General features: G+C 38.1%; 4 protein-coding genes across 5 annotated transcripts in view; 2 read left to right on the top strand and 2 right to left on the bottom strand.

Annotated features, from left to right (window-relative positions):
* The window catches only part of LOC105175114 (ent-kaur-16-ene synthase, chloroplastic), a 6,142-nt gene extending 5,771 nt beyond the window's left edge, over positions 1–371 (top strand). Inside the window, exon 14 of the mRNA XM_011097454.2 lies at positions 1–371. This exon is cut by the window's left edge and continues 150 nt beyond it. Coding sequence (XP_011095756.1) covers positions 1–141 — 141 coding nt within the window. The 3' untranslated portion in view covers positions 142–371.
* On the bottom strand, positions 1,892–4,841 carry LOC105175112 (inosine-5'-monophosphate dehydrogenase). The gene is made up of 4 exons (XM_011097453.2): positions 3,739–4,841; positions 3,315–3,494; positions 2,362–2,619; positions 1,892–2,144 (listed from the first exon to the last, which is right to left on the bottom strand). Exons 1-4 carry the CDS (start codon positions 4,744–4,746, stop codon positions 2,073–2,075), a joined length of 1,518 nt encoding a protein of 505 aa, XP_011095755.1. The 5' UTR covers positions 4,747–4,841; the 3' UTR covers positions 1,892–2,072.
* Positions 5,162–6,876, bottom strand: LOC105175111 (leucine-rich repeat extensin-like protein 3). 2 transcript variants are annotated; one of them, XM_011097452.2, is made up of 4 exons: positions 6,739–6,876; positions 6,441–6,555; positions 5,589–6,335; positions 5,162–5,501 (listed from the first exon to the last, which is right to left on the bottom strand). In XM_011097452.2, exons 2-4 carry the CDS (start codon positions 6,529–6,531, stop codon positions 5,470–5,472), a joined length of 870 nt encoding a protein of 289 aa, XP_011095754.1. In that variant the 5' UTR covers positions 6,532–6,555; positions 6,739–6,876; the 3' UTR covers positions 5,162–5,469. The 2 variants fall into 2 exon arrangements, with proteins under 2 accessions (XP_011095754.1, XP_011095753.1); XM_011097451.2 differs by lacking the exon at positions 6,739–6,876 and having other exon boundaries at positions 6,441–6,689.
* LOC105175110 (pentatricopeptide repeat-containing protein At1g79490, mitochondrial) lies at positions 7,746–10,602 on the top strand. The gene is made up of 2 exons (XM_011097450.2): positions 7,746–10,361; positions 10,445–10,602. Exon 1 carries the CDS (start codon positions 7,917–7,919, stop codon positions 10,341–10,343), a length of 2,427 nt encoding a protein of 808 aa, XP_011095752.1. The 5' UTR covers positions 7,746–7,916; the 3' UTR covers positions 10,344–10,361; positions 10,445–10,602.

The raw sequence follows: 11,107 nt of genomic DNA, 5'->3' as shown, positions 1-11,107 counted from the left end.
AGGCCCTGCAAGGATTTGTTTTGGCATATGAGCACAGTGTTGCATCTCTTTTACAGTAAAGACGACGGATTCACCTCGCAGGAGCTGATCAGAGTTGTAAATTCTGTTATTCATGAGCCTATTGTGCTGAATGAACTATAAGATAATAACAATTTCTTTCCTGTTTTTGTTTCTGTTTGGATAGAGATTTTCATTTTTCCTTTATGAACTTCACTGGGGTTTATGTAAATTGTTTGTACTTCCCCTCGACTGTGTTTAGATTGAAAATTCTGAAACTTTGTCCCTTTTATTTGAGGGTATGTGCAAACTGCTGTTGTATCCTGAAAGCAGCAGCAAAATTTTCTAACTTTTTCTTCTTATCCGCTCAGGACTTTTGTAGTGTAGAGAATTAATCTTGCAAGCGGCATGTCTTTTATTGTCAGTCGACGGTAATCCCAATCAGGTCTAGAGCCATGCATACACAGTTACAGATCCTTCAGGATGTCTCTTACCCAACATCTTATTTACTTGTTTCTTATTTATTACTTTATTGTAATTAGGGGTGTTGAGTTCGATTAACCAAAAATTCGATTAATCATTTTTAAAAACTGAAAACCAAACAGAACATGCTCGGTTTGGTTTCATTTTTTAATCGGAAAAATTAATTTCTTTTAAAATTATAATTTTAGTATATTTTTATTTTATCCAAAAATGCCTATACAAAAATTTTAAAATTTTAAAAGTAAAATGTATAATGAAAAAAACATTTATAAATGCAATTCAAAAATTCAAATTATAAAGAATACATAACAATCCATTTATTTAATCCATGCTGGTGCTGGAGAGAGTTACTCAAATGTCAATTGACTCAATTCTCATTTCTCAGTTCTCATTTTTTTTTCTCTATTTGTAATTTTAATTTAGTAAATTACTTGATTAATTTATTTATTTAATAAATATATAGATAACTAATACATTTATTTATATACATTAAATAAATATATTTGTTATTGTATATTTATTTATAATATATAATTTAAATATATTTATTTATTAAATATACATTTATAAAAATATATTAAAATTTTAATTAAACTTGTTTTTCAATAATACAAACCAAAATACTATATTTTAATATCAAAAACTAAAATATGATATGTTGACTAACAATTCAAATTTATGCCTTATGATGAATTTTAAACACAACATTTTGTTAGTGGGTACTGAATATAATTTCATATGCATAATATTAAATATTTATTTATGAAACAATATCAAAATGTACTAAATTGGTGAAATGGTGATTAAGCTTATTTTTAGATAATATAAACAAAAATACTATATTTTAATTTTTTATATAATCTAAAACTAAAATATGAGATGTTGACTAATAACTCTAATATATATTGAATAAATGCATTTTGTCATAATACATTAAAATTGTAAATTTATAATGATAAAATTCATATGATTATATTAAATATTTATTTATAAAAAAATTATCAGTGTACTAATTTGTTGATTAAGCTTGTTTTTAAAAAATATAAACTAAAATAGCAAAATACCATATTTTACATATTTGAATAATGAAGAATTGAATATTGAGAAACAAATGAATTAGAAGAGAGAGTGCACAATGAGTAAAGTTAAAAGTAAAATACATAATATATAATAATAAAAATAATATATATATAATTTTGGTTTTTGGTTCGGTTGGGGAAAAAAAATCAAACCGAAAACTGAATTTTTTTTTAAAAAAAAATTGAAAACAGAAACAAATCTTTTTATTCGATTTTCGGCTCCAACCGAATTTTTTGGTTCGGTTCAATTTACTGATTTAACCGAATTGTGAACACCATAATTGCAATCGTATGCATGCCAGAAATCCAAAGTAAAAAAGAAAGCAAATGAGAAGCGGAACCGTGCAGAAATAGTAGTGAGATGAGGATAATTATTCGAATATGTGAAATTGTTGTTTTGCCAAGCGCAGGCAGTATTGCCTTTTGATCTACCTCATTCCTACAGCAAATAAATCTCTTCAAAGGAAAAGATCATACAGTACAACTCTTGACACCGGAAGCTCGATGAACCATCTAGAAGGATTTCTTTTCATAAGAGACCAATCCATGAACTCCGCCTTCAACTTGCGCTGCCCCAGTTCTTACCTAAACAAGTAGAATGCCAGAGTGTTCAGTTGATGCATAAGCTGCGCTAACCAAAAGTGTGCAAGCTACACGGTTAACTATTTCTCCATATTCACACAAATTCCTTTGCGTAACTCCAAGTTTATTGCTCACCTATTGCTATGCTAGGAAGATTCTATGATTACTAATAAATACCGCACTAGTTAAATGGAGAAGAAACCTCAAAGCCTTAACATACCTCTAGCCTTAGCACTCCTGATCTCAAGAGATCATGAGCAGATTGCAGGGAGGAAGCGCCAAGATCCTGGAATCCCTGCTTCACAGCTTGCATTGTGTAGGGTATGAACTTCAAAACAGAACCTTTGTCAGCCACTGCACCAACCACTCCTTGAGCAATTTTCAACTTAGCTTTATCACCCAAATACCGAGCATCACTCCCTTTCATCATCGCTTCAAGGGATCCCATACCTCGATACTTTTTGACTCGGCGACCACCCTGTCGTGGGAAAATGCCAATACTTCTTAACAAACAAACAATATTCGCAGCCAGAATAAGGGAACACATTCACTTGAGGGAATCTTCCAAGTGAAAAACTAAAATCATACATAAATGCGAAATTGACTCGAACAGGAAGTATTGCAAAAAATCTTGCCGAGACATGCCAATAAATTTGAACTGAAAAAAACAGAAAGCACAAGAAATTTAAATACCAGATGAAGAAAAAAGGCTCAATAGAAAGCTGAAAAATCATCAGTCAGACAGGTTTATTGTAGCTTAATGTCTAAACCAGACGGTAAGCATGTACATCCATGCGTTCTTCTCTTTTGCCAAGGCTAGTAGTTTCAAAGACATTTGTGCTATAGAACTTTGATCTCTAGATTCTCTACAAACTTATATACTGAATATGTATAAGTAGTTCTCTGATGAATCAATGTACTCCTTAAGGCCCAAATTATACATAAAAGCATTAGGCCTGGTACTTCGAACTCCATTAATGAGGTATCAGCCCTAGCAAACTCTAGCAAAGAACATTTGGGACTTCATATTCTTAGAAAAGGTTAGTTTTTTGGGAAATAATAGGACACCATTGAAAGAAAATTAGGCCATACCTCCAAAAGGTGCGATATAGAGCACAAAGAAGCTAAATCAATGAATAAATTTTGTAATTTTTACAACAGGATGCAGCTGACCTGATATACATAGGTGCCAGGAGCTTCACTGCTTCCAGCTAAAAAGCTTCCCATCATAACAGTTGATGCCCCAAGGGTCAAAGCTTTCACTATGTGGCCTGAATTTGATATTCCACCATCAGCAATTACAGGTACACCACTCTGTGTTGCAATTGATGCAACCTTGTAAACAGCTGTTGCCTGAAAGAAAATTTTAACACCAGTTAATTTATCAACAAATTTAGAAATGCTAAATATATCCACATATACCACACACCAAAATGAGATGATTTTTGACATATTGAGGCATCACGCAGCAGCTATATTCAAATAAATAAATATTAAAAACCTTTCTGTAGAACACCCATTCTGACCTTATAATAACAGAAACAAAGGCTTAATTAGTATTATCCATAGCAGCAGTAGCTTAGTGCAAAGAAAGTACCTGTCCGCGCCCAACAGCACATACTTCTTGCGTGGTACAAATGGAACCTGATCCCATCCCAACTCTCAGACCATCCACTCCCGCCTGAATCAAGTTTTGTGCCTGGTATGTCGTAACTACATTCCCACCGATCAAATCCAGCTCCGGATATGTTTTCTTCGCATACTTAATCATCTCAATTTGATAACTAGAATTTCCCTGGGAACTATCAAGAACCACTACGTTTACCCCTGCCTTCACCAAATGCTCCAATCTCTCCTTATCCAATTCCCGCGTCCCTATTGCAGCCCCCACCAGAAAATTCCCATCGGAACCCAGAGATGGCAACCCCAACTTAGGAAACCCCTGTATCCTCTCCACATCATCGCTCGTCACCAAGTTCACGATATCTTCTCCCTCTTCCCCATTATCTCTCATCAGTGGGACAAAATCAAGCTTCTCTTTGGCTAAATAACCCGCAACATCCTCAAAACTATAACTCGACGGAAGCGAGACCGGTGACTTTGTCATGTACTCCGAAATCCTCACCTCCTTATCAGCTAATTTCTCCCAATCAGATTTCTTCACGGTACCCAAAAGTTTCGACTTCTCACGTCCTGACTCCGTCACAAAAATGCAGGGGGAAGAAGAGAACTCCTCGACCGATAAAATCGAATCGGATGGAGACTTAAAGATGAGCTCATAATTAAATGGTATCTTGTGCGACTTAGCGAGGCGTACTAGGGCCGCCTGGTTGGAAGCGGGTGTATTGGAGTGTACAATACCGATGGCGCCGAGTGAAGCCATGGCAGCCGCCATGGAGGATTCAGTGACGGTATCCATAGGAGAGGAGACGCACGGTGTAGCGAGCGAGACGCGGCGGCTGAGCTTGGTCGAGAGAGAAACGGCGTCGGTGGGAAAGTCGATATAGTGGGGAAGGAAGATAACGTCATCGTAAGTATAAGAGTATCCCTGGCTGAATAACCTCGACGCCGGGAATCCATCGTCAAGAACCGGAGCTCCGTCCATCGTCGTTACCGAACAACGCAGAGAAATTGTTGGGCGCGGGGCGGAGTTGCAGGTTTATTAGGGTTTTATTAGTGGTGGCTGATGAGGCAGACAGCACTATCTATTGAGTTTGGAGGGAAAACTCCAAACGGGTGGCATATCTGGGCCCACCTCTATGTATTTTATTTATTCGTGCAGTGATAATTATTCATTATACTATTCATAAATAATTTAATACGTACCTTTTTTACCACTATCAAATTTATAAATAACCTTTATACAAAAAAAACCACAACAAATTTATCTATAAAATATAAAAAAATAAAAGCGTTCTACCCTCAAATATACAATATTGTTAATTATATACACAGATAAACCGCATAACATAAAAACTAATATAAAATCAAATAAGCATCCTCCGATCAAATAAAAATTTATACCCATAACTCATATTTATAGAATTATGAGACCAGACTTTTAAACAAGATACATAGTATATCATCGATCCATAATTTAAAAAATCCAAAAATCAACGTAAAATCAATTAAACCCTCAAGAATCTGTATATATATATTACAAAATCGTAGCCCAAATGAACAACACCAAGAATCTACAATTTGTCTAGATGTATATATCTTGCTCCAGTTCTACATTTATTCGATCAGAAATTTAGAACTCTCTCTTTTGTTTTGCTTTACCACGATCCTTTAATCAATCCACCGTAGTTACAGTTTTCTTGGACAATTAAAAGTACATGAAATGGCAGCCATCATAGCCTGTAGACAAGAATAAACCCAGATGTATCTTCATCAACTCGTATGATACGAAAATATAATTATAAGATGTGGCATGTGGGAACTTACTGGGATCAATTGTGACGAGCAGTGCTGTTCCTCCGAAATCACACGTACCACCAGTCACCTTAGTTCTCTGCCAGTAGCTGTTGAACGCGTACGATGCATGTGCCAATAGTGTATTGGGCTCAAAGCACGATCCACTGGGCTGAATTTGGCCGCAATCCGCGCCAGACCCGCACGCGTAGTTCATTGCTTCTTGGATTATTGGGTCGGGCACTGCAGGCTTGGCTACGCACCACATGGCCGTCGGTGGTTCCCGGCGAGGAGGGGGCGGCACTGTGGGTGGTGGAAAAACAATGGGCGGCAAGAACCTTGGGGTTGGAGATGGGATGTTATGAGGTGGGGCGGGATTGCTGCTTGGAGGGGTGGGCTCATAGTAAGGTGGGCTCAGAAAAGGTGCAGTTGGCGTGGGTAGGTTTGTTGGTGGGGTTGGGATTATAATGGGGGGGTTCGGAATCGGAGTGGTCTCGGGTGGGCTTGGGGCCGGGGGTGAGGGTGGGTAGCCACCCACTGGGCTTGGGATGGCTGAAGGTGGCTGTGGGGTGGATGGGGGATTCACACAATATGGAGGGGCATTGTCGGGCAAGGGGAAAGGAGGAAGGGAATCATAGGGTGGCAAAGAGAAGGGTGAGCTTACATACGGATCACTGTTTGATGAATCTAACGGCACATACGTCTCAAACTTGTTGAAGAAATGAAATCTCCTGCGGAAATAGTTTCCAGCTCTGTACCGGTGCCTTGTGTTTGTTGCATCTGATCACCAGTCATCAAGAATTCAATAACATTACTACTCTAAACAAACCACTGTCTCACAACGTACTGAAGTTGCTAATTAAAGAGAGAAAAACAACTACTTACCACACTGCATACAAACGGCTGCAAAACAAACATAGAGGCCTAAAACGCACACCGGCAGCAGACGACGTCGACGACCTGCATTAAGCTCCATGTGAAAACTCTAGAAGAAGTCCCACTGTGGAGCAGATGAATCAAGTCAAGGACTATATATAGAAGGAACAGGGGGAATGAGTGGTCAGCGCAGTTTGCACTACTGTCAGAGAATAGTGCTAATTAGAGATGTGAAGCAGAAGAAATGTAAAAGAGTGGAGAAAAAGTAGTGAGCAAGTGCATATAATTTATAAGGAAGCGTACGTACGCAGTGTTGATCTTTTGTGCAGTCGCCAGCCATCGGAAGCATGTAGGGAGTGGGCATATATGCTTGCCTTGGCGTCGGAAAAACAAACGCAAAAGTCGGAGTTTTTCGGTTTTCTTTTCGTTTGCTTGCTTTCTACTCAAAGCGCTTCTCCGTTCATCCACCTCCCAACACTTTCTGCTCCTTTTGTGCTCAGACTTAGTATTAGTGGGAACATTAGTTAGTTGGTAATTCATTCCCCTAATCTCTCTTGTCTTAATTAATTGGATTACATTACATCAACTACGTACCAGTCTTTGTTACCTAGTATTAATGCATCAGAATGTGTAGGCTTTGCGCACAAGTTTAGAATTTTGTTAACGGTAATTTGTTTGTGTCTCTGATCTTTAGTGGAGTACGTTGCGCTTTCAATTTACCTTTTAACACCACCGAATTGTCAGTTAGGCTTTTTTTATTAGTAATGTTGTGAGTTTGAGTCCCATAAATGATAATGTATATCTAGTTTTTTTTTTTTTTTTTTGTTTTTATCTTGTTTGAATGCGGTTGTTAGTTTGAATTACTAAATCAATATATTAATTCGAATATAGTAAATGACGTAATAAATTTTATATTATAAGAAAAAGACAAAAGAGAGAGACAGAGAATAAACAAATAAATAGTGACGCATAAAAAAAAAACATAGGTGTAAACTGGCTAATGATAGATTATAAAATTCACTGTGTACATAAATTCAATTAATACTTAAATTCACTATGTACATAAAACTATTAAAACAGCATAATATATGTCTAAAACCAATTTTATTTCTCTAGAAAAACTATTTTACTTGTTATTTTCAGAAAAAAAAAAAGAAGAACTTTTGGAGAATGAAAAAGACTAAAAATCAAAATCATTTTCTTCTGCAGTAATAATGGGCTACTAGAGAGAGAGAAAGGACAGTTACTGGCCCAAACACAAAATAGATCCGCCCTATGCTCTGGCCACCCATATGGGTGTGGGTCGTGGGTCGCGCTGACATGGATATGGATCATATTTCACAGAATCAATTGCGAAACAGGGTTTAGGGTTTTTGCAAGCTCACTAAAGTGGAAGGATTTGTCACCTGGTACGAAGATCATCTCCGGAATTTCTCGGTTATGAATGTATTATACGTCTTCATTTTATAAATCAACGTTGTGGAAATGATACTGCGCATCCTTTTGTCAAAAAATCTCAGGCAATCAAGAAAGTTATTCGGTGGAAGCAACATAGAGTTGAAATCTTTATCCTCGCTGGGTAATCCCGACACAATTCTTCATAAGGTTACTCGCTTTTCGGTGTCCAGTGACCGTAATTTCAGGAGAGAGTATTGTTCCGGGAAGCAGGGAAGGGAAGATTCCCATGAGTTTACCGAAGAAATAGACTATTTGGATGAGTCGGGCAGCGTTATTTACTCTGGTAAGGGAATAAGATCGGTTGAGCCGGGAATGGATGACCATGTAATGGTAGGTGGATTGAGAAAGCCCATTTTGAACATTTCAGCTGTGGCTAAGATAGTTGAGGTCGTGAAGAGGTGGAGATGGGGACCTGACATGGAGACTCAATTGGACAAACTGCAGTTTGTTCCAAACATGACCCATATTACTCAGGCATTGAAGATAATTGACGACAGTGATGGTTTGTTGAGTTTGTTTCGATGGGCCAAGAGGCAACCGTGGTACCTGCCCAATGATGAGTGTTATGTTATGCTGTTCGACAAGTTGAATTTAAGTAGAGATTTTGATGGGATTCAGTCAGTTTTTGAGGAAATGGTTCGCGATTCGAGTGGAAATGGGATGTCTTCCTCTGGTGCATATAACAGGGTACTTCAGTACCTGGCTCAAGCTGAGAAGTTGGAGGTTACATTCTGTTGTTTCAAGAAAATTCAGGAGCTGGATTGCAAACTTGATACTCAGACGTACAATTCACTTATAACTTTGTTTCTAACCAAAGGGCTGCCTTATAAGGCATTTGAGATTTACGAGAACATGGAGAAAGATGGGTGTGTGTTAGATGCATCAACTTATGACATGATGATACCAAGCCTTGCTAAGTCCGGACGCCTTGATGCTGCTATGAAGCTTTTTCAGGAGATGAAAGAAAAGAGTTATCGACCAACTTCTGGGATTTTTGTGTCTCTTATCGATACGATGGGGAAGGCTGGGAGGTTAGATACAGCAATGAAAGTGTACATGGAAATGCAAGGTTTTGGGTTGAGGGCATCTGGGGCCATGTTTGTTTCTCTAATTGAGTCATTTGTTAAGGCTGGAAAACTGGAAACGGCTCTAAGGCTCTGGGATGAGATGAAGAAAGCTGGGTTTAGACCAAACTATGGGCTATATACTATGCTTGTTGAGGCGCATGCTAAATCCGGGAAGCTTGACATTGCAATGTCAATCTTCTCAGATATGGAAAAAGCTGGATTTTTGCCCACTCCATCTACCTACTCCTCTCTCTTGGAGATGCAAGCTGCTTCTGCACAAGTTGATGCTGCAATGAAACTGTACAACTCCATGACAAATGCAGGTTTGAGACCAGGTCTGAGCACTTATACAGCTCTTCTGACTTTACTAGCAAAAAAGAAGCTTGTCGACGTGGCTGCAAAAATTTTGCTTGAGATGAAGGCCATGGGTTATTCAGTTGAAGTAAATGCTAGTGATGTGCTCATGGTTTATATAAAGGATGGCTCAGTTGATCTTGCACTGAGGTGGCTCCGCTTCATGGGTTCATCAGGCATTCGAACAAATAACTTCATCATCAGGCAGTTGTTCGAGTCGTGCATGAAGAATGGCTTATATGAGTCTGCTAAACCTCTCCTTGAAACATATGTGAATGCTGCTGCTAAGGTTGACCTCATACTGTACACATCAATTCTGGCCCACCTTGTAAGGTGCCAGGAAGAGCACAATGAGAGGCATTTGATGTCAATCTTGAGTGCTACAAAGCACAAGGCTCATGCTTTCTTGTGCGGACTCTTTACTGGACCTGAACAAAGGAAACAACCAGTTTTGTCTTTTGTGAGGGAATTTTTCCAAGGTATTGATTATGAATTGGAGGAAGGGGCCGCCAGGTACTTTGTTAATGTCCTCCTTAACTACCTTGTTCTAATGGGACAAATAAACCGTGCTCGATGTGTCTGGAAAGTCGCATATGAGAATAAGCTTTTCCCTAAGGCAATTGTGTTTGATCAACACATTGCCTGGTCCCTCGATGTCAGGAACTTGTCTGTTGGAGCAGCTCTGATAGCCGTCGTACACACCCTTCACAGATTTAGAAAGCGAATGTTGTATTATGGTGTTGTCCCGAGAAGGATCAAATTAGTCACTGGACCAACTTTGAAGATAGTGGTAGCACAAATGCTAACCTCCATGGAATCACCATTTGAGGTCAGTAAGGTTGTTTTAAGGGCCCCAGGGGATTCCGTGCTGGAGTGGTTTAAGAAACCAATCGTCCAGCAATTCCTTTTAAATGAGATTCCATCAAGATCTGACATCCTGATGCATAAGCTCAATACACTGTTTCCGAGTTCAGCACCTGAAATCAGATCATTGTCCCCTCCAAAACCTCTTGTTGCTGGAAAGGGAATGTAACTATGAAGTGATTGGGAGGTAACCATGTTCAATGAATTTATGTTTGGAACCGTAACACATTTTCTCTCAATTCTTGACCTTTTGATATCTGCTTTTTGCAGAAGTATCTGCTATGTCTTATCTGATGTACCCTCACCTAATTGAAACTCTGTCATTCAACACTTCTGTAATATATACATGTATAAAGGCTTTCATTGTGACAAATGTCTTAGTTTGAATTTTCCTTCCACAAATATAATGTTGATACAGTTCCATATAAACTATAGTTGTTTATCTCACGTGGTTATTTTATCATATGAAGATGCTTGAAAGCATTGAATATTTCTTCTTAATAAAAAAATTGCAGTTTCTACTAATTTTGGAAAGGAATTGGTTAGTAATATAAAACGTTACTAATGCAAGTATAACATCTGCCTGGAGCTAGTGGACAATCACATAAAATTTTGAATTTATCAATCTTTTAACATTGCCATAAAGCAATCCCTGCCTTTCAGTATGAAGTGCATAATACTTTAGGGGCAGGATCAGATGAAAAAGCAATGTGTATGCGTGGAGGATTACCTTGCCTTGACTCTTTCTGCATTTCTGTATACTTGCCTGGAGCAAGTAGGCAATCACATAAAATTTTGACTTTATCAATCTTTTAACATTGCCATAAAGCAATCTTTCTTTCAATATGAAGTGCGGGCAGGATCAGATGAAAAAATGTGTATGCCTAGAGCATTACCTTGCCTTAACTCTTTCCGCATTTCTGTTGCTTGGCG

The sequence above is a fragment of the Sesamum indicum genome, linkage group LG12, assembly GCF_000512975.1.
Source record: "Sesamum indicum cultivar Zhongzhi No. 13 linkage group LG12, S_indicum_v1.0, whole genome shotgun sequence".
NCBI lineage: Eukaryota > Viridiplantae > Streptophyta > Magnoliopsida > Lamiales > Pedaliaceae > Sesamum > Sesamum indicum.
Note: the sequence above shows the minus strand (reverse complement) of the source record. Positions and strands in the feature narration are given on the sequence as shown.